The sequence below is a fragment of the Sorex araneus genome, chromosome 3 (genome assembly GCF_027595985.1).
Source record: "Sorex araneus isolate mSorAra2 chromosome 3, mSorAra2.pri, whole genome shotgun sequence".
NCBI lineage: Eukaryota > Metazoa > Chordata > Mammalia > Eulipotyphla > Soricidae > Sorex > Sorex araneus.
The window spans coordinates 74,206,138-74,223,428 of record NC_073304.1 but is presented as its reverse complement, the minus strand read 5'-3'; the positions used below and the strand labels follow the sequence as shown (position 1 = coordinate 74,223,428).

Sequence of the window (17,291 nt, the reverse complement as noted above, 5' to 3'; positions counted from 1 at the left end):
CAACAGGCAGAGGCAGGGGTGACAGTGGGGGGGCTCCATCCCCTTTGATCTTCTGCACTTGGCCAGCGCCCTTTCCGCATCAATTTGCAGGTAGGAAAAACCACTACCACAACGCCAATCAGCTCCTCCACCAACAACTCCTCGAGACCACTCTGGGGGTTCTGCTGGGTGCGGAGGGGGCGCACGGCCATGAATCCCTCAAGTCAAGTGAGTGACCCCGGGAACTCCCACCTACTTCGCTCAGTGAACTCGAGTTGCCAACACAAAGTGGCGGCTCCGTGGGATTCGATTTCCAAAACTGACAGAGCAGCTATCCGGGTGTGTGTATTGGGGGGTGGGGGGGTGCGCAGAACAAAAATGATCCGACTCTGCAGCAGCGACCCGGCGTTTCTGACCCCCATGGATGGCACACAACTCACGCCGAACTGTCAGCCTCCCCGCACCAGCTCCCCCCCCCGCCCCCGCCCCCGGGGAAGCAACGGTCTCTCGGCCCCTCCGGCACCCGCGGCAGCCGCCCCGCCTCGCCGGCACGGCTCGCCACGGACCTTCCGGAGCCCCGGAGACGAGCCCGGCTCCCCGGGTGCCCCTCGGACCATCCCCGCCCGCGCCCGCTCCGGCCGGGGTGGCCCCGCCAACAACTCACCGCCCCGCCCGCCCCGCGCACCAATCGCCACCGGGTTCCGCCGGCGCCCCGAGGGCGGCGGGACGCCCAGGAGAGCCCGAAGCCTCGCGCCCCGCGCTCGCCGGGCGCCGTCAAGCTCAGCGCAGCCCCCGACCGCGCCGGGCGGGCACGTCCAGCCCGGTCCGAGCCCCGTCCTTCCGGGCACCAGCGGCCCGGCGCCGCCTCCCCCCTGCCCCCCACCCCCCCCCCCGAGCGTACCCCCACAACTCCGACCCGGCCCCGATCGGCGCCCCCCACCCCCGCCCTCTCTCGGGCCGGCAACGCCGCGGGTCGTAGTGGGCTTTAACTCCTTCCGCGGCGCATGCGCCGGAGCCCCAGACACAAACAAGGCGGGGGTGGGGGGAAGGAGGAAGAAGCCGAAGACACTCCGGGAGAGTAGCGCGCACCCTCCCATTTTGGGGCTCGCGCCGCTGCCGTTAAGGCGGGAACCGACGCGCTCTCGCTCTCGCTCTCGCTCTCCCCCGGCACGAGACTCGCCAACCCCCGTGCGCGCGGGGGCCCCAAGGCTCGCGCTGGCGGCCTGAGCGAGCTCGCGCCGAGCCCGGACACTGCGCCTGCGCCGCGGCAGAGACTCGTCTCTACCGGGTCCGCACCCCGCCGACACCCCGGCAGCGCCGTCCCCTTACCCCTTTGAGCCGCTTGACCAGGGCACTCTTCTGCCCGCTCTTGGCTAGGCCTCGCTGCTCTAGTGCGGCCTTCAGGTCGGTCACCCGCAGCGCCTGAAGAGGCTTCCCGTCCAGAGTCACCTCCTCCAGCTCCGCCATCTTGCGTGAGGTACTCGGGTCCGTCCCGACGGCTTCGGGCATCTTCGGTAATTTCCGCCAACGCCCTTCGAACGGACCGCACTGGCCCCGCCCACTGCAACAGTCAACCCCTCGATTACCACTCAGAGCTCCCCGGGTGCCTCCGGAGCTGCTCGGGTGTTTCCGCCTCCACCTCGGCACCAATCCGCGCTCTCGCTCCTCTCTGCCTCGCCCCCTCCCTCTCCCTGCTTTCGGAACTCGGGTATCTTCGTCTTCCCGAGGCTGGAAGCGAACCGACTCGGAAGCGCTCGGCTCTGGCCTGAGCGTATTCGGAGTCTTTCGGCTCTCTCCGTGCCCGGGGCCGGGGCGCGGAGGCGCTTGGGTGCTTTGAGGCCCGGGCCGGGACCGGAAGTGCGTGGGCTGCCGGGCTGGCTGTGTTTAGGGTTTTCAGGAAACATGGAAGCGGTGGTGGTAGTTGGGGACTAAACCTCCTGGAGACGGTCTCCGGCTGCCCTATGAGAGGAAAGGGGAGGTAAGCGAAGTAGAAACCTCTCCTTGGGGCCGGCTCCGGCCTGGGGGCTGGCGGTTTATCCCCGTAGAACAAGCCGAGGGAGAAAGCCGCCGCCCCCCGGAACGTGCCCCGAACCTCCGCCGCTTGCAGATGCAGCTGGGGGCCGAGCTGGGGGCCACCTCGGCGGGCTCCAGAGGCTGCAAGGACCAGCACCCCGACTCTGAACGGATCGGTGGTTGCCGTAGCAGCCGTGTCCCGGGACTCGGGGAGGGGGGTCGCAGATCCAGCGGTGGACAAGAAGCCGCTTTCGCTCCCAGCTCAGGTCAATTGCTTTGGGTGTATGTGTGGTGGGGTGGGGGGGGGGTCCCTTCTTTTGTCTCTACAAATACTCCCAGCTTGCTGCGGGAGAGACGAACAGGGAGACAGGTCACAGACAAGTGGTTTCCTAGTCTTGGGCGTTAGGATGGGTTCCACCAGGGTTGGACCACAATCTGAGTTGGCCGACAGTGCAGTTGCTTCGGTGGTGCAGATCCGTGGCTGGGCAATCCGTGGACGGGGCCAAGTTAAGACTCAAGGAAAAGTGTCAAAAAGTCATGAACCCTCACGCCCAGCGCTGAAACACTAGTCAAATTCCTAAACCACCAAACCCTTCTTTTTTGTTGCTGTGGTTTTGGCTTTTGGAGGCCACGCCCAGCTTTGCTCAGGACTTAATCCTGGCTCTGTGCTCAGGGATCAGTCCTTGGCTGGCTCAAGGGACTATATGCGGTATCAATCGGGAATTGAACCTGGGTCAGCCATGTGCAAAGCAAGCGCCTTACCTAAGGCTGTACTATCACTCTGGCCCCAGCCACCAAACCCTGAGGCTGCTTTTCCTTCTTCTAAAAGTGGGGCTGCTACTGTTACTCTTTCGTGTTGTATTCTTTTTGGAAGTGCCTTCACTTACTGTGTTCTTTAAATTCTCTTGGTGTTTCACAGGAAATATGAGGAAGTAATGAATGACAAAGTTTTTCATATATTTCAAAGAGAATGCACTGTTGCAAAAACGTCTTTTCACGATGTGGGTTTTTTTTGTCTTTCCTCTCTGGTAACTGGAGATTGATAAGCAGCTAGACCCCAACCATGTGCATGTACAAGAGTTTAAGGTGTAGGGGCCAGAGTGATGGTACCGCGGGTAGGACATTTGCCTGGCACGTGACCGACCTAGGTTCCATCCCGGGCATCCCATATGGTCCCCCAAGCATCGCCCGGAGTAATTCCTGAGTGCAGAGCCAGGAGTAACCCGTGATCATTGCTTGGTATGACTCCCAAAAGCAAAAGAAAAAAAAATAAGAATTTAAGGTGTAGAATGTGAACTCTGTGTGTGTACCTGTGTGAGCATGCAGTTACCATAGGTCACTGCAACAACAGATCCAATTAAGAAGAGGAGGGAGTTACCTTTTTTTAAAAAAAAAAATTGGGGCTGGAGCAATAACACAGCGGGTAAGGCATATGCCTTGCACTCGGCCAACCCGAGTTCAATTCCCAGCATCCCATATGGTCCCCTGAGCACCGCCAGGGATGATGCCTGAGTGCAGAGCCAGGAATAACCCCTGTGCATCGCTGGGTGGGACCCAAAAAGCAAAAAAAAATTCAGGCAAGACAGGTTAAACAACATTGATTATTGTGTGTTTTCTTTTTTTCTTTTTTTTTTTTTTTTGCTTTTTGGGTCACACCCGGCGATGCACAGGGGTTACTCCTGGTTTTACACTCAGGAATTACTCCTGGCGGTGCTCAGGGGACCATATGGGATGCTGGGATTCGAACCCGGGTCGGCCTCGTGCAAGGCAAACGCCCTACCCGCTGTGCTATATCACTCCAGCCCCTATTGTGTGTTTTCTTTACTCAACCTTTAATATTACAGAGGCAAGTGAAAATGAATAAGCAATAATTATGTTGGTACTGATCTCTAGAATCTTTAAATGATGGGAGCAGGGCTGGAGCAATAGAACAGCAGGTAAGGTGCTTGCCTTGCACAGGTGGACCCAGCTTCTATCCCTGGCATCCCATATGGTCCCCCAAGCCCACCAGGAGTTATCCCTGAGTGCAGAGCCAAGAATAAGCAAGCTCAAGCATTGCCAGATGTGCCCCCCCCAAAAAAAAAAAAATGAAGCAGAGATTAGGAGGGTAACAGGTTTGAAAAAAAGGAAGGTTGGCAAGTAAGAAGTGAAGTTATTCTATGTTATTCTTGGATTTCTCTAAGGTAGTGGGGATAAAAATGTAAATAACATCCTGTTGTTTACCTGCAAATCAAATTGGTAGGAAGTGATTTTCACTGCACATGTTGATACATTCCTTGTTGGGATGTTGTTGACCATGGTACGATTCCTTTTTGGTTGTATTTTATTTGCTTCTTGTCCAGAGAGTAACAGGACTTCCATGTTTCAGGATGCCACTGGAATCTTCTGGGACACCCCCATTATTCCCCTCCGTGCCTGACAGTGTTCCGGACTTCTCCCCTCCCCCGATGTCTTACATCACTTCCCAGGAGATGAAGTGTGTTCTTCACTGGTTCACCAGCTGGTCAGGTCCTCAGCGCGAGCGCTTTCTGCAGGACTTGGTCGCCAAGGCAGTGCCTGGGAAGATACAGCTGCTGCTGGAGGGTCTGGAGCAGCTCTGTGTGTCTGGAACAAACCGGCCGCCTTGTATCTTTGAGTGCCAGCTACGGCTTTGGGATCAGTGGTTTCGAGGCTGGGCCGAGGAGGAGCGCAATGAATTCATACGGCAGCTGGAAGTCAGTGAGCCTGACTTCGTGGCCCAGTTTTACCAGGCAGTGGCTGCTACAGCCGGTAAGGACTGAGGGGCATGAAAATAACAGATGACCGTTGCTGGTGGGACTGAGTTAACATTTTACAGTCGGAACTTACAACGTGTCATGTCCAAGTCTGGCGAAGGTCCCCACCTGACTGAACTTGCTGAGCGAGCTGGTGATTTCATTGTTAACAGGCTATCGGCAAGACTCCTAGCATAAACGTGTGCCACAAAAGCAAATCCAGATAAGCAGCCTGCCTGCCAGTGCTGCTGCTTTTCAAAGCTGTTGCCTCAAGATTTCAGGATGTCTGTTGCAACTATAACCAAAAAGAATCTATACATTGGGCCAGCACGATAGTACAGCAGATAGGGCATTTGCTTTGTATACAGCTGACCCGGGTTTGATCCCCAGCATCCTGTATGTTCCCCCAAAAACTGCCAGGAGTAATTTCTTACTGCAGAGCCCGGAGTAACCCCTGAGCACTACCGGGTGTGACCCAAAAAGCCAAAAACTAAAAGGAACCTACATGTAACTCAAACCTGCTGCTGCCCACTGGGTATAGTGTCCATCTACTCAGGAAGTAGAAGTGAAGGGCAATAAAAGTCTCTGGGATGCTTACTAGGGGTGTTGGGAGGGGGGTGGGGGGACGGCAGCACTGCTCCCAGTAGTGCTTGGGGACCATGTGGTGCTGGGGATTAAATCCAGAGTTGCCACTTATAGACCATACCTCCAGGGAAAAGCCATGTTCCTAGCGGTTTCCCTGCATCCAGGGGGCTGGTTTCATCACCTGCCCGGATTCTGTCCTAATTATGTAACATCCAAACTCCTAGCTTTCCTAGTGATGGAGTCTCCTAGGATTATGAAGACTCAAGAGAGGTAGCTACAGTGCTACTAACTTCAGCCACATTGTGTTTCAATCCGAATAGCAATGATCCCCTCCCCAACCTCCCAAGCCTATATGGGTACCCTTGGAACAGGTAGCAGTTGTAGACTGTTCTGTAACTTTGCTTTATACAATAAGTAACAATTTGTCTTAGGTTGAAGGGTTTTATTAATAATTTTTTTAAATTTTGTATAAAAATAAAGACTGAATTTTTCAAACCTTACTCCTTTTCCCTTATTCTTCCGAGATTGTATAGAGTTGATACACAAAGGCAATCTGAAGAAAGACTTGAAGTACATGGGGCCGGAGCGATAGTACAGCGGGTAGGGTGTTTGCCTTGCACGCGGCCGACCCGGGTTTGATCCCCGGCATCCCATATGGTCCCCCAAGCACTACCAGGAGTAATTCTTGAGTGCAAAGCCAGGAGTAACCCCTGAGCATCGCTGGGTGTGACCCAAAAAGCAAAAAAAAAAAAAAACCAAGAAAGACTTGAAGTACAGACTATAAAGGGACTTTCCATCCTGTGTCCCAGCAGTCGCCTCCACCCTATCCCATTCTGCTCTGGGCAGCGTCCCCCCGCCCTTCGTCCTCCACTTGGATCTTGGTGTCTGGGAGCTCAGGGGAATGGTTAGGGGGAGAGGGCCCCACCCGAGGAGCACCTCGCTCCCAGTAGGCCATGGTTCCCAGTGCACCCGCCAGGACAAGCAGCGTTAGGCAGAGTCCTGTGGACAATGCTCGGTGGGTCATGGCAGGATTGTGGTCGTGGTCCAAGGTAGCCAGAAGCCTGGGAACATAGAAGGAATAGTTGGTTTTCTTTTAAGGGTGGGAGCACATCCAACAGTGCTCAGGGACTGCTAGCTTGGTGCTCAGGGGACCACGTGGTGCCAGGGATTGTGCCTGGGCCTCCTGCATACAAAGCCTGCGTTCAGCCTGCTGAGCTGCTGCCTGTCCCCTGGGGTAATTTTTTTTTTTTTTTTTGCTTTTTGGGTCACACCTGGCTTTGCACTCAGGAATTACTCCTGGCGGTGCTCAGGGGACCATATGGGATGCTGGGAATCGAACCCCGGTCAGCTGCGTGCAAGGCAAACACCCTGCCCGCTGTGCTATCTCTCCAGCCTCCTCCCCCCAGGGTAATCTTTGACTCAGGATACCAAGAGTTAGGAATTGAAGGACTTTTATTTATTTATTTATTTATTTATTTTGCTTTTTGGGTCACACCCAGCGATGCACAGGGGTTTCTCCTGGCTCCACTCTCAGGAATTACTCCTGGCGGTGCTCAGGGGACCATATGGGATGCTGGGATTCGAACCCAGGTCGGCCGCATGCAAGGCAAATGCCCTACCCGCTGTGCACTCCAGCCCTGAAGGACTTTTATTTTAATAGAATTTACAATGCCTGCTTTCTTTAGCAGTATCACTATCACTGTCATCCCGTTTGTCAATTCACTCAAGTGGGCACCAGTAATGTCTCCATTACACTCAGCCCTGAGGTGTTTTTTTTTTTTTTTTTTTTTTGCTTTTTGGGTCACACCCGGTGATGCACAGGGGTTACTCCTGGCTCATGCACTCAGGAATGACTCCTGGCGGTGCTCAGGGGACCATATGGGATGCTGAGAATCGAACCCGGGTCAGCCGCATGCAAGGCAAATGCCCTACCAGCTGTGCTATTGCTCCAGCCCTCAGCCCTGAGATTTTAGCAGCCTCCCTGTACTCGTCTTTCCCAACGATGGAGGCTCTTTCAGGGTCAGGGGAATGAGACCTATCATTACAGTTTTTGGCATATTGCACTCGGCCGACCCGGGTTTGATTCCCAGCATCCCATATGGTCCCCTGAGCACTGCCAGGAGTAATTCCTGAGTGCTTGAGCCAGGAATAACCCCTGTGTATCGCCGGGTGTGACCCCCCCCAAAAAAAAAAAGAGGGACTGTAGAAATGCAAGGGTGGTTAAGCCACTTGCCTTGTATGCTACTCACCATGATTTGATCAGCCTTGATACCCCATAGGGTCCCCTGAGCACTACTGGAAGTGATCCCTGAGCTAGAGCCAGAAGTAAGCCCAGAGTAGCACAGGGCCACACCCCCCAAACAAAAATGAACAAAAAAAGGGTATGTGTGTTTGTCGGGAGGCGGGGTTCGAGGGGGATGGACAGAGGAGTTAAGGGCTTGCCTGCATCCTGTTGACCTGGCTTTGAGTCCCTGGTGCCATATATGGTCCTGAGTATCGCCAGGGGTCACACCTGATCAGAGCCAGGAAAAGCCCGTAAGTACTGCCAGATGCACACTCCCTCCCTTAAAAAAAAAAGAGGGACTGAAGAGACTGTACAAAGGTGTTTGCCAGGCATGCAGCTACAGCTGAGACTGTTTGAATCCTGACACACATATGGTCTCCTGAGCACCACCAGGAAAGCCCTCAGCACTGTCAGATGTGGCAAAAAAAAAAAAAAAAAGGGATGCAGAGCCGGAAAGAGTACATTGGTAGACTGCTCGCCTTGCACATGGCAGACCCAGGGTTGATCCCCAGCACCCATCTGGTCTTCTGAGCCTCACCTAGAGTGATCCCCCTGAGCATGTGGCCCCAAACACACAAAAAGGCAAACCACTCCTTTACCTGCCAGCGCCGCCTGTGCTCGCCACAGCCTGTCGGACTGTGGTACTCGGCTCCCGTCGCTCTTCCTTCCCCGGGGAGAGGCCTGGGGGCCCAGCTAATCCAGACAGCTCCCACAGCCGGTCTTGTGGGGGAAGATGTGCAGGTGCAGCAGTAACGGCTTTGGTCCCTGCATTGCTCCGACAGAGCCGACCCCGGGGACAGACGAGAAGACCATCGTACCCAGGTATCTGCGAGTCAATGAGTAGCACAATGGTTCTGGCCTCAGCATCGTGTCTAAGCCCCTTAGTGGGAAAGTGTAATGTAGACCTGGCTTCTGAAACGGGGAACTGGGGGTGTAACCCCATATGGGGGTCACAAATCTCTCTCTCTCTCTCCTTATGTGTGTGTGTGTGTGTGTGTGTGTGTGTGTAGCACTGTTGTCCTGTTCATCAATTTGCTGGAGTGGGCACCAGTAATGTCTCCATTGGGAGATGTGTTGTTACTGTTTTTGGCATATAGAATACACCACGGGTAGCTTGCCAGGCTCTGCCATGCGGTGGGACACTCTCAGTAGGTTGCCGGGCTTTCCAAGAGGGGCGGAGGAATCGAACCCAGATCAGCCACGTGCAAGGCAAGCGCCCTACCCGCTGCGCTATTGCTCCAGCCCATATACATACATATATATATATATATATATGTATATATATGGTTTGGGGCCACACCCAGCAGTGCTCCAGATTCACTCCTGGCTCTGTGCACAGAGATTACTCCTAATGGTGCCTGAGGGACCATATAGAATACCAAGGATCAAACCTGAGTTGGCTGCGAGCAAGGTAAGTGAGCAAGGTAAGTACTTGCTGTATTATCGCTCCAGCCCCAAGAAAAATCTTAAAAATTTGTTTTGAAGGGGGTGGAGAGATAGTGCAGCGGGTAGGGCACTTACCTTGCACATGGCCGACCCGGGTTCAATCCCCAGCGTCCTATACAGTACCCCCGAGAACTGCCAGAGTGATTCCTGAATACTGCTGGATGTGGCCCAAAAACTTAAGGAAAAAAATTGTTTTGAAAGATCAGAGAAATAGTAAGCATTGCTTTGCATGCTGCCAGCCCTGGCACCGCATATGGGCCGCTGAGCCCACCAGGAGTGATCTCTGAGCACAGAACCAGGAGTAAGCCCTGAACCTACTGAGAGTGTCCCACCCGCATGGCAGGGCCTGGCAAGCTACCCCTGGTGTATTCTATATGCCGAGGTGTGACCCAAAACAAAACAAAAATGTGTTTTGAAAGAAGTTTTTGATTATAACTTGTGACTCTATTCCTGTTTTATATACCTATATAACTGGGCTGAGCTGGAGCGATAGCATAGCAGTTGGGCATTGACCTTTCACGAAACCGACCCGAGTTCGATTCCTCTGCCCCTCTCAGAGAGCCCGGCAAGCTACCGAGAGTATCGAGCCTGAGCGGCAGAGCCTGACAAGCTACCCGTGCGTATTGGATATGCCAAAAACAGTAACAATAAGTCTCTCAATGAGAGACGTTACTGGTGCCCGCTCGAACAAATCAATAAGCAACGGGATGACAGTGACAGTGATATAACTGGGCTGCATTAAACTTTCTCGGGATGGTAAGTTAAAAGGTTAAAGAAACGGGTTCTGAGTTAAGTCCCTGTCATGGACTCAGAGAGCGTCAGACCAGGCGGGCTAACCACACTGCAGAAGCTTTGCCAAACCTATGTGCCACAGGCCACAGCTCTTCCTCCTGGATGCTGACCTGGATCACCTGTCCTGGAAGGCAGGGGGTCCAAGGGGCCCCTGCCACCTGCACCTCGTAAGCTCCGTGCTCCTTGCACTGATGTAAGTAGCAGCGACCTATGGGCAGGGCTTCCTTTGGGCCACCGGCCTCGTCCTCAGGGAGCCGTTGTGAAGTGACGTTGGCGAGGAAGCAGCGGCTCTGCCAGTGGTGGATCTCCCCGTGGGGATTCTGGGCCCCGGCTGGGAATCCGTTCTCCGTCTTCCAGCACTCGCCCTGAAGGGCAGGGGAGAAGGTCAAAGAGAGTCTACGCAGAAGCGGGAGAAGCTGATAGACAGGCCGGTCCCCTCCCTTCCCCTGCATCCACCCCACTAGGAGTCCACCCACCCCATTGGCCAAGGGCTTGTACATGCGGCAGCCTTCCAGCAGGGGGTCCGAGGAGCAGCGGCCCTTGTCTAGGTGCAGGTAGTGGCAGCCCAGCCCACTGGGTGGAGAGGATAGTAGAGACATTAGGGTCCTGGAAGGCCGTCTGGCCCTGCCACCACTCAGCACACTCACCTGCCAGTGCAGAAGTAGTCTGAGGGGCCCGTCCCACAGGTGGCCACCAGGCCGAATTCCAGGCCAGTGCCTGTTCGAGAGAGAGGAGGAGATGGAGCCTCAGAAGCAACAGAGTCCCTTGGGCCGGAAGGACAGTACCACAGGGAGAGCATTTGCCTAACACGCGGCCAATCCGGGTTCGATCCCTGGCATCTCATATGGTTCCCCGAGAACCGCCGAGAGAAATTCCTGAGTGCAGCACCGGGAGTAACCTCTGAGCATTGCCAGTATGGCCCCAAAACCAAAAAGAAAAAGAAAAAGGCAACAAAGCAACCCCCCTTGATGCCAACTAGGCTGACAGTGCCCAGGACACCTCAGCCATGCATAATCCCTTCTCCTTTTTGGCCAGTGGCAGGTAAGGGGAGTGTTTCAGGCCACACATGGTGGTGATCCTGGCTCAGTGCTCCGGAGTTTTTCTTGACCATGCTCCTGTGTGCCAGCTACGCTCTCTCTCCAGCCCTGGAGCGTGCCTCTGAGCCACCTGGAGTGAAGAGTGCCCCCTCCGCCACTCTGGGTCTCACCCTGGCCCCATAGCAGCTCTTCCGCAGCGCTGTGGTTGACTTGGTACCAGCCCGAGTCTTGGAAGGCAGCGAGAGTGATGGGGTCCAGCCGGGTTCTCTGGGCCCCGTCGAAGGTAGCAGTCATGATAGAACCCTGCAGAAGCCGGGCCTCCCAGTGTGAAGACAGGGGGCCCTGTCGGGGGAGGAGAGAGCTGAGTGCCACTCAGACACCTGTGTGTGTGTGTGTGTGCACATGTGTGTGTGTGTGTGCATGTGTGTGCAGGACTGCTGGTCACCAGATCCAGCGCTCACACATGCAAGGCAAGTCCTCATGCCTGAGGCTGAGCCGTCCCCCGTAACCCCCCTCCCCCCCTCGGCTCCATCTTCTTCTCTCCATCACCCCATCACCTCCTGGTGTTCTCACCTCTTCTTCCAAGGGAACGCCCAGGGGAAGCTCTCGCACCCCCAAGTGCCTGGCCAGGGTGCGGCTGGCTGCCGGGGTGCTGAGAAGTAGCTGGCCCCTCTCATCTCGCCTCGTCACCTGACGCCGAGTGGAACAGCCCTCTCTAGCTGAGAACGGAAAGTTGGCAGCAGCTTAACTGGAAAGAAGGGGTTTTCCACAACAGTAGCCATTCCCTCTGGCGGACCCGGTGGGCTGGGGTGGGGTGGGGTGGGGACACCTCTCTCTCCCTCGCTCCTCACTTACCACTAGGCCCTGACGGGCAATCCCGCCACTTCCTGAAGAGCCGTCCAGAGAAGCCCAGGGCATGGAGCAGCTCATGCAGCGTGGCCTAAAGACACAGCAGGGGGGTGAGCAGCCCCGAGGGTCCCTGCCCTCTGCTCTAGCCCCTCCCCCCCAGGTGCTGCTCATCAGGTAGAGTCACCATGACGATGTCCCTGTGACTGAGGCGGGCGCTGGTGAGATGCGGGGCGCAGAAGACAATGGTGCCGGCTAGGGGCCTGTCGTCAGAGTCCAGCTGGCAGCAGGCAGCATAAGCAATGACCGAGGGCTGTGGCCAGTACAGACAAGGGCGGGCATCAACAGGACGTGTAGGAACGTAGCAGAAATCTTCCTGAAAATTCCCAAAATAAAAGCCGAACGACACAAACAAGGGGTCGGAGCCGTCGTACAGCGGGGAGGGTGTTTGCCTTAAACGTGGCCGGCCTGGCGTCATCTCCGGCACCGCGGATGATGATCTGGTCACCCTGCACTTACCAGGGTGATCCCGGAGAGCACAGTGGGCTGTGGCCCAAAAACGAAACAAACAAAACCCAGACAAAGAATCCTTCCTGAAAATGGAGGAGCTGGGGCCTTGGTGACACAGGTAGCAGGGAACAGTTGAGTGGTTGGGATTTTTGTTTGTTTCTTTGGTTTTTCATCTTCAATTTGCCCTAGCGCTCCCCAGCTGCACCCCACCTGGCCCGCCTCCCTGGAAGCACAAGTGAATAAAACTTGCTGCTGTGCTACCTCTCCCTACAGGGGTGGGGAGGCAGGGAGGGAGGAGCTAGAGTGGGAGGGAGGGTTTGACTGGAACCTCACCTCTTGGTGGCACTTCAAAGTGTAGGCGACCCGCACATACAAGAGAAAATCAGTGTCTGGGACCCCAGGCCCATCTGACTGAGCCAGTTGTGGGGGACCCTCCTCTGGCCACAAGGCAAAGCCTCGGAGATGGGCATCTGGGATCTGCAGGGAGGTGGGGGTAGGCCTGTTAGCGGGAGGGGGGGACGGCAGGGTAGGGAGAGGGGGTCAAACACTGTCTTTGGTTAGTGTCCTCTGAGAGGATGGACATGGGAGTCCCGGGGCGGTTCCCCCCGCATCTTCCAGCTGCCAGAGCTTGGGGGGCTGGGGCTCTGGGTCCAGGCAGCAGTTGTGGGCGTGGGTTCAGTCAGAGCTGGGGGAGGGGGGGTGCAGCAGGCTGTGGAGCTCCAGATCCTTCTCTCACCTTTGCCCCCAGACAACTTTCTCCCTTGTACGTCGGGTTCAAGAGGCTGCACCTGCAGAGAACGGACTGTGGGTAAGGGCCTGAGCCCTTCCTGGGCCCCCTGGAAGCAGCAGCCCACCCCGCCAGCGACACGTACTCACCGGTGAAAGTTGGGGGTCTCGGGGTCTCCCCAGACCGCGCGGCAGTACTGTGCGGGGTCCCGGCTCAGAAGCAGAGGGCCTTGCCCTGGAGACACTTGGCAGGATAGAGGCCCGGTACCCCCCTCAGCCTCTGGCAGCAGTGGGGCGCCGGGCTCCTCCCCCGGCCCCCAACCCCACTCACCTGCCAGGACCCCCTGGAGCCTCTGGGCAGCCTCTCTCACGGCGGCCAGGGCCCGGGCTGGCCCCCTGGCCTGGGGTCCCCCTGCTCTGTCGGAAGCCAGATCCCCGAGGTAGCAGGCGTGGATGCGGAGAGGGTGCGGGTCCCGGGGGCCAGGAGGGGTGAGCGAGGCCGAGCGGGTGTCCCGGGGACGGCCGGGGACAGGGGCTCTGAGGAGGCGCACGGACTCCTGAGCCTGGCCATGGAGACAGGGCCGGGCGGCCGCCCCCAGCAGCAGCGGCAGCAGCAGCAGCAGCAGCATCTCCCCCCACTGCCCTGTCCACAGCCCCCCCAGGGCCCAGAGCCACCCCCTCTCCCTGCCCGACCTCTCCCGACTCCCACACCGCCCTGCCCCACCCCCTGCACCTGGCTTGCTCACAGTCTGAGTGTTGTTGACCAAACCTGCAGCTGGGATGGGAGCCACTTGGGGGGCCACAGTGGGGGGCGCATCCCCGGGCCCAACGGCTCCTCTGCAAACAGGAAGCTCTTTTTTAAATTATTATCATTGAATCACCGTGAGATACAGTTACAAAACTTTCATGTTTGAGTTTCAGTCATATAATGATGGAACACGCATCCCTCCACCGGGGCACATTCTCCACCACCAGTGTCCCCAGCAGCCCCCTTCCCACCCCTCCCCCGCCATAAGGTACATGGAGGAAAATATCTGCAAACCAGAAGCTCTTTGCCGGGCTCACGGAGCTGCTCTCCCAGCCCTCTTCCATCTCCCATCCCTGCTGCTCCGAGCCACCAGGCAAAGCCTCAGAGATGGCATCTGGGATCCGCAGGGGGGTGGGGGAAGCCTGTTAGGAGGGGGTGGGGCAGCAGGGCAGGGTCGGGGAGGGGAGAGCCTGTCTTTGGTTAGTGTCCTCTGAGTTAGGGACACCCCTGGAATGATCCCAGAACTGACATGTCAGTATGATGGGGGGAGGGGCGCACCAGGTTCCACAGTTTGCTCCTGCGTCAGAAATGGGTGGACCCCCCAGCAAGGTATTTGGGGGTCTCTCCTGTCCGTGAGCTGGACACCGTGAGGAGGACCGTGTGTGGTTTCCGAGTTGGCCGCATGCATGCTGGGCTCTTTTCCCCCGTGCCCTCTCCGGCCCTCGGGAAATCAGCTCTGCCAAGGGACCCGCACATGCTAAAGAGACGGGTCAGGGATCTGAGCACAGGCTCTGCACCGGAGTTCCGAGATCCACTCCCGGTCCTGCCAGGAGTGACCCCGAGTTCTGAGTTGGGAAGAGCACTGCCAAGTACGACCCCCCACAAAACAAGCAGAAACCCCCAAACAATGATGATTCTCTACAAACTAGACTCCCAGGTGTGCTGGCCCAGCTCTCGGACTCACTTTTCCTTTCCTCACCCCCTGCTGTCACATCCCATGTCCTCCTGCGTCCCTGAGCACACACGCGCACACACACTCACACACACACACTCACACCCACTCATACACACTCACATAGACTCACTCACGCACACCCTCACACCCTCACACACTCATACACACTCACATACACACACATACACACACTCACGCACTCATATACACTCACACACACTCACACACTCACACACACTCGCCTCCTTCCCAGTTTGCCTATAAGATTCCTCCCTGCCATGTTCAGGCCTCACCCCAAGTCTGCCCCTGCCAGATGGGGAGGGAGCCCCTGCCAGATGGGGAGGGAGCCCCTACCCAGCCCCTCCGGGAACAGTGGCTCTCACTGTGGGCTCAGGGCTCCTCATCCCCAGCCCCTTCAAGAAGTGCTTCACCACCCTCAAGAAAAATAAATAAATAAAATAAATGAAGCAAGCTGCCTCCTGACCTCCTGACTGCTGCAGATGACCCACGGGCAGTGTCCAGGAGGCTGGAGCAGGCAGGAGGAGCCAGGCCCTGCTATGATGGCCTGCCCACCAGCCACCAAACGGGGCATGCACGTGGCACCAGGACCCACCCGGAACCACCAATGACAGGGGAGGCAGCCGGGCCCTGGCATCCAAGCAGCTTGGCCTCTTTCTAGCCGTGCCCCCGGGCCCAGTGCTCCGGTTCCTGTTTGCAGAGTGGGGCGATTGTACCTCCCGCAGGGCTGTTCCCAGCAGCCGCGCATGCTGCTGAGGCCCGAGTCTGAGGAGTCAAACCCCCTCCAATGGAGAACACCTACAGTCCAGGCACTTGCGCTCAGCCGAGAAGGATTCTGTCCTCATCAAAGTCCTTTTTGTCTGCGTGTTTGTTTTTACTTGGGGGGGGGGGCCACACCCAGCTGTGCTCAGGGCCTGCTTCTGGCTCCGTGCTCAAGGGTCACTCCTGGCAGTGGGAAGGATCCAACACTTTGGGTCAGTGGCAGGCAAGCCAAGTGCCTTTACTCCTGCACTATCTCTCCAGGTTGGGACTCTTGCTCTCCCGACAAACCTAGCTCTGAGTCTCTGTGTTTTGATTTTTTTTTTCTTGTTTGTTTTTTGGACCACACCTGGTGTGTTCAGCGGTTACTTCTGGTCTACACTCGAAGGATTACACCTGGCGGGGCTCCAGAGCCCATACGGGAATCTGGGGATAGAACCAGGGTTCACTGTGTACAAGGCAAGCAGCCTACCCACTGTGCTATCTCTCTGGTACCACTGTCTTTTGAGGTGTGTGTGCGTGTGTGTGTGTGTGTGGGGGGGGCGCTAGGCAATGACCCAGGCCCTCATACATGTCACTCATACACTCTACCATCCCCCACCACATTCAGCTGCCTGCAATTCCTTCACTTACTGTCTGGATGGGCTCAGTTGGGAGGGCCAGAGTCCCGCCCCCCTCTTCCCTTCCCACTCCCCCCCTCCCGGTTACAAGCAGCTGGACTGTTTCTAGGTCTGGGTGACTCTCCTGGGGCGGGTTCATCCTGGAGTTTGCAGCCGCTCCTGGTGCTTTGCTGCCCCCTTGTGGTTGTATTGAGACAGGGCATGGCCGGGGTGAGGCGGGCGAGGAGGGATTCTTCCCCCTTCACACCTGCTTGTAGCCGTCTGGCCACATGGTCTTTTCTCTGCAGGAATGTCTCTCCCTCCCCTCCTTCCCTGGAAACTTCTTCCTTAAGATCCAGCTGAGAGGTCCTCTAACCCTAGACTTCGCTTGACTGGTTTGCATATCCTTTGTTCTCTGATAGCCTTTCTTTCACATCTTTGAAGTAGCATTTATGATATCCGCCTGCCATTTATTTTCTTGCTTGTTTCGCTGCTAGTCTGATTCATCTCTGTGCTTTGAAGAGATACAAAGTCGGGACAGAGGGATAATGGAAGAGATGAAAGTGCAGAGGAAGGTCAGGAGGTGAGGGGAGAGGAGATGAGAGGGTCAGAATAAGAGTCAGTCCACCCAGCAGACATTGGCCCCAAGTACTTTATGCTCTTGCAATAAATTCTCTCACAACCCTTGGAGGTTGGATTTATTATTATAAGCCCACTTTTACCAAGACGCAAGGGAATATCAGGCAACATGGAGAGGTAGTGTAAAGGTAGGATTTGAACTCAGAATTAGGCGGGTTTTTTTTTTCTTTTTGGGTCACATCCAGCGATGCACAGGGGTTACTCCTGGCTTTACACTCAGGAATTACTCCTGGCGGTGCTCGGGAGACCATTTAGGATGCTGGGAGTCGAACCCGGGTCGACCATGTGCAAGGCAAACGCCCTACCCGCTGTACTATCGATCCAGCCCCAGCTTATTTTTAAAGGGGGGTGGGATGGAGGCACACTGGCAATGCTCAGGAGTTAATTCTGGCTCTGCACTCAGGGATCACTCCAGGGGACCATATGGGATACCAGGGACCAAACCAGGGTCTGCGGTATGCAAGGCAAGTGCCCTACATGCTGTGCTACCTTTATGGTCCCTCAGAGTTAGACTTTTAACACCCCTCCACGCCACACTGCTTCCCGGGAGCACAGCAGGCAGGAGAAATAAAGTTGTGATGAGAGAAGCCGACTGAGGAGGG

The 17,291-nt window shown here is 56.3% G+C and overlaps 3 protein-coding genes across 7 annotated transcripts in view; 1 reads left to right on the top strand and 2 right to left on the bottom strand.

The window, feature by feature from the left end:
- Positions 1 to 1,478, bottom strand: part of ACIN1 (apoptotic chromatin condensation inducer 1) — a 43,853-nt gene extending 42,375 nt beyond the window's left edge. For 2 of the 5 annotated variants that reach the window (XM_055130071.1, XM_055130073.1), the window contains exon 1: positions 1,309 to 1,478. In XM_055130071.1, coding sequence (XP_054986046.1) covers positions 1,309 to 1,446 — 138 coding nt within the window. In that variant the 5' untranslated portion in view covers positions 1,447 to 1,478. The remainder of the gene's footprint in view (positions 1 to 1,308) is intronic. The other 3 variants (XM_055130069.1, XM_055130072.1, XM_055130070.1) reach the window with 2 other exon arrangements.
- A 312-nt stretch (positions 1,479 to 1,790) lies between these two features.
- On the top strand, positions 1,791 to 5,824 carry C3H14orf119 (chromosome 3 C14orf119 homolog). The gene is made up of 2 exons (XM_004609471.2): positions 1,791 to 1,957; positions 4,361 to 5,824. The coding sequence occupies exons 1-2, from the start codon at positions 1,941 to 1,943 to the stop codon at positions 4,770 to 4,772; spliced, it is 429 nt and encodes a 142-aa protein (XP_004609528.2). The 5' UTR covers positions 1,791 to 1,940; the 3' UTR covers positions 4,773 to 5,824.
- A 329-nt stretch (positions 5,825 to 6,153) lies between these two features.
- CIROP (ciliated left-right organizer metallopeptidase) lies at positions 6,154 to 13,600 on the bottom strand. Its single transcript, XM_055132092.1, has 13 exons — positions 13,303 to 13,600; positions 13,122 to 13,215; positions 12,982 to 13,033; positions 12,579 to 12,722; positions 11,923 to 12,048; positions 11,745 to 11,829; positions 11,463 to 11,608; positions 11,060 to 11,231; positions 10,500 to 10,569; positions 10,329 to 10,425; positions 9,963 to 10,217; positions 8,214 to 8,440; positions 6,154 to 6,391 (listed from the first exon to the last, which is right to left on the bottom strand). The coding sequence occupies exons 1-13, from the start codon at positions 13,598 to 13,600 to the stop codon at positions 6,154 to 6,156; spliced, it is 2,004 nt and encodes a 667-aa protein (XP_054988067.1).
- Positions 13,601 to 17,291: the final 3,691 nt, after the last annotated feature.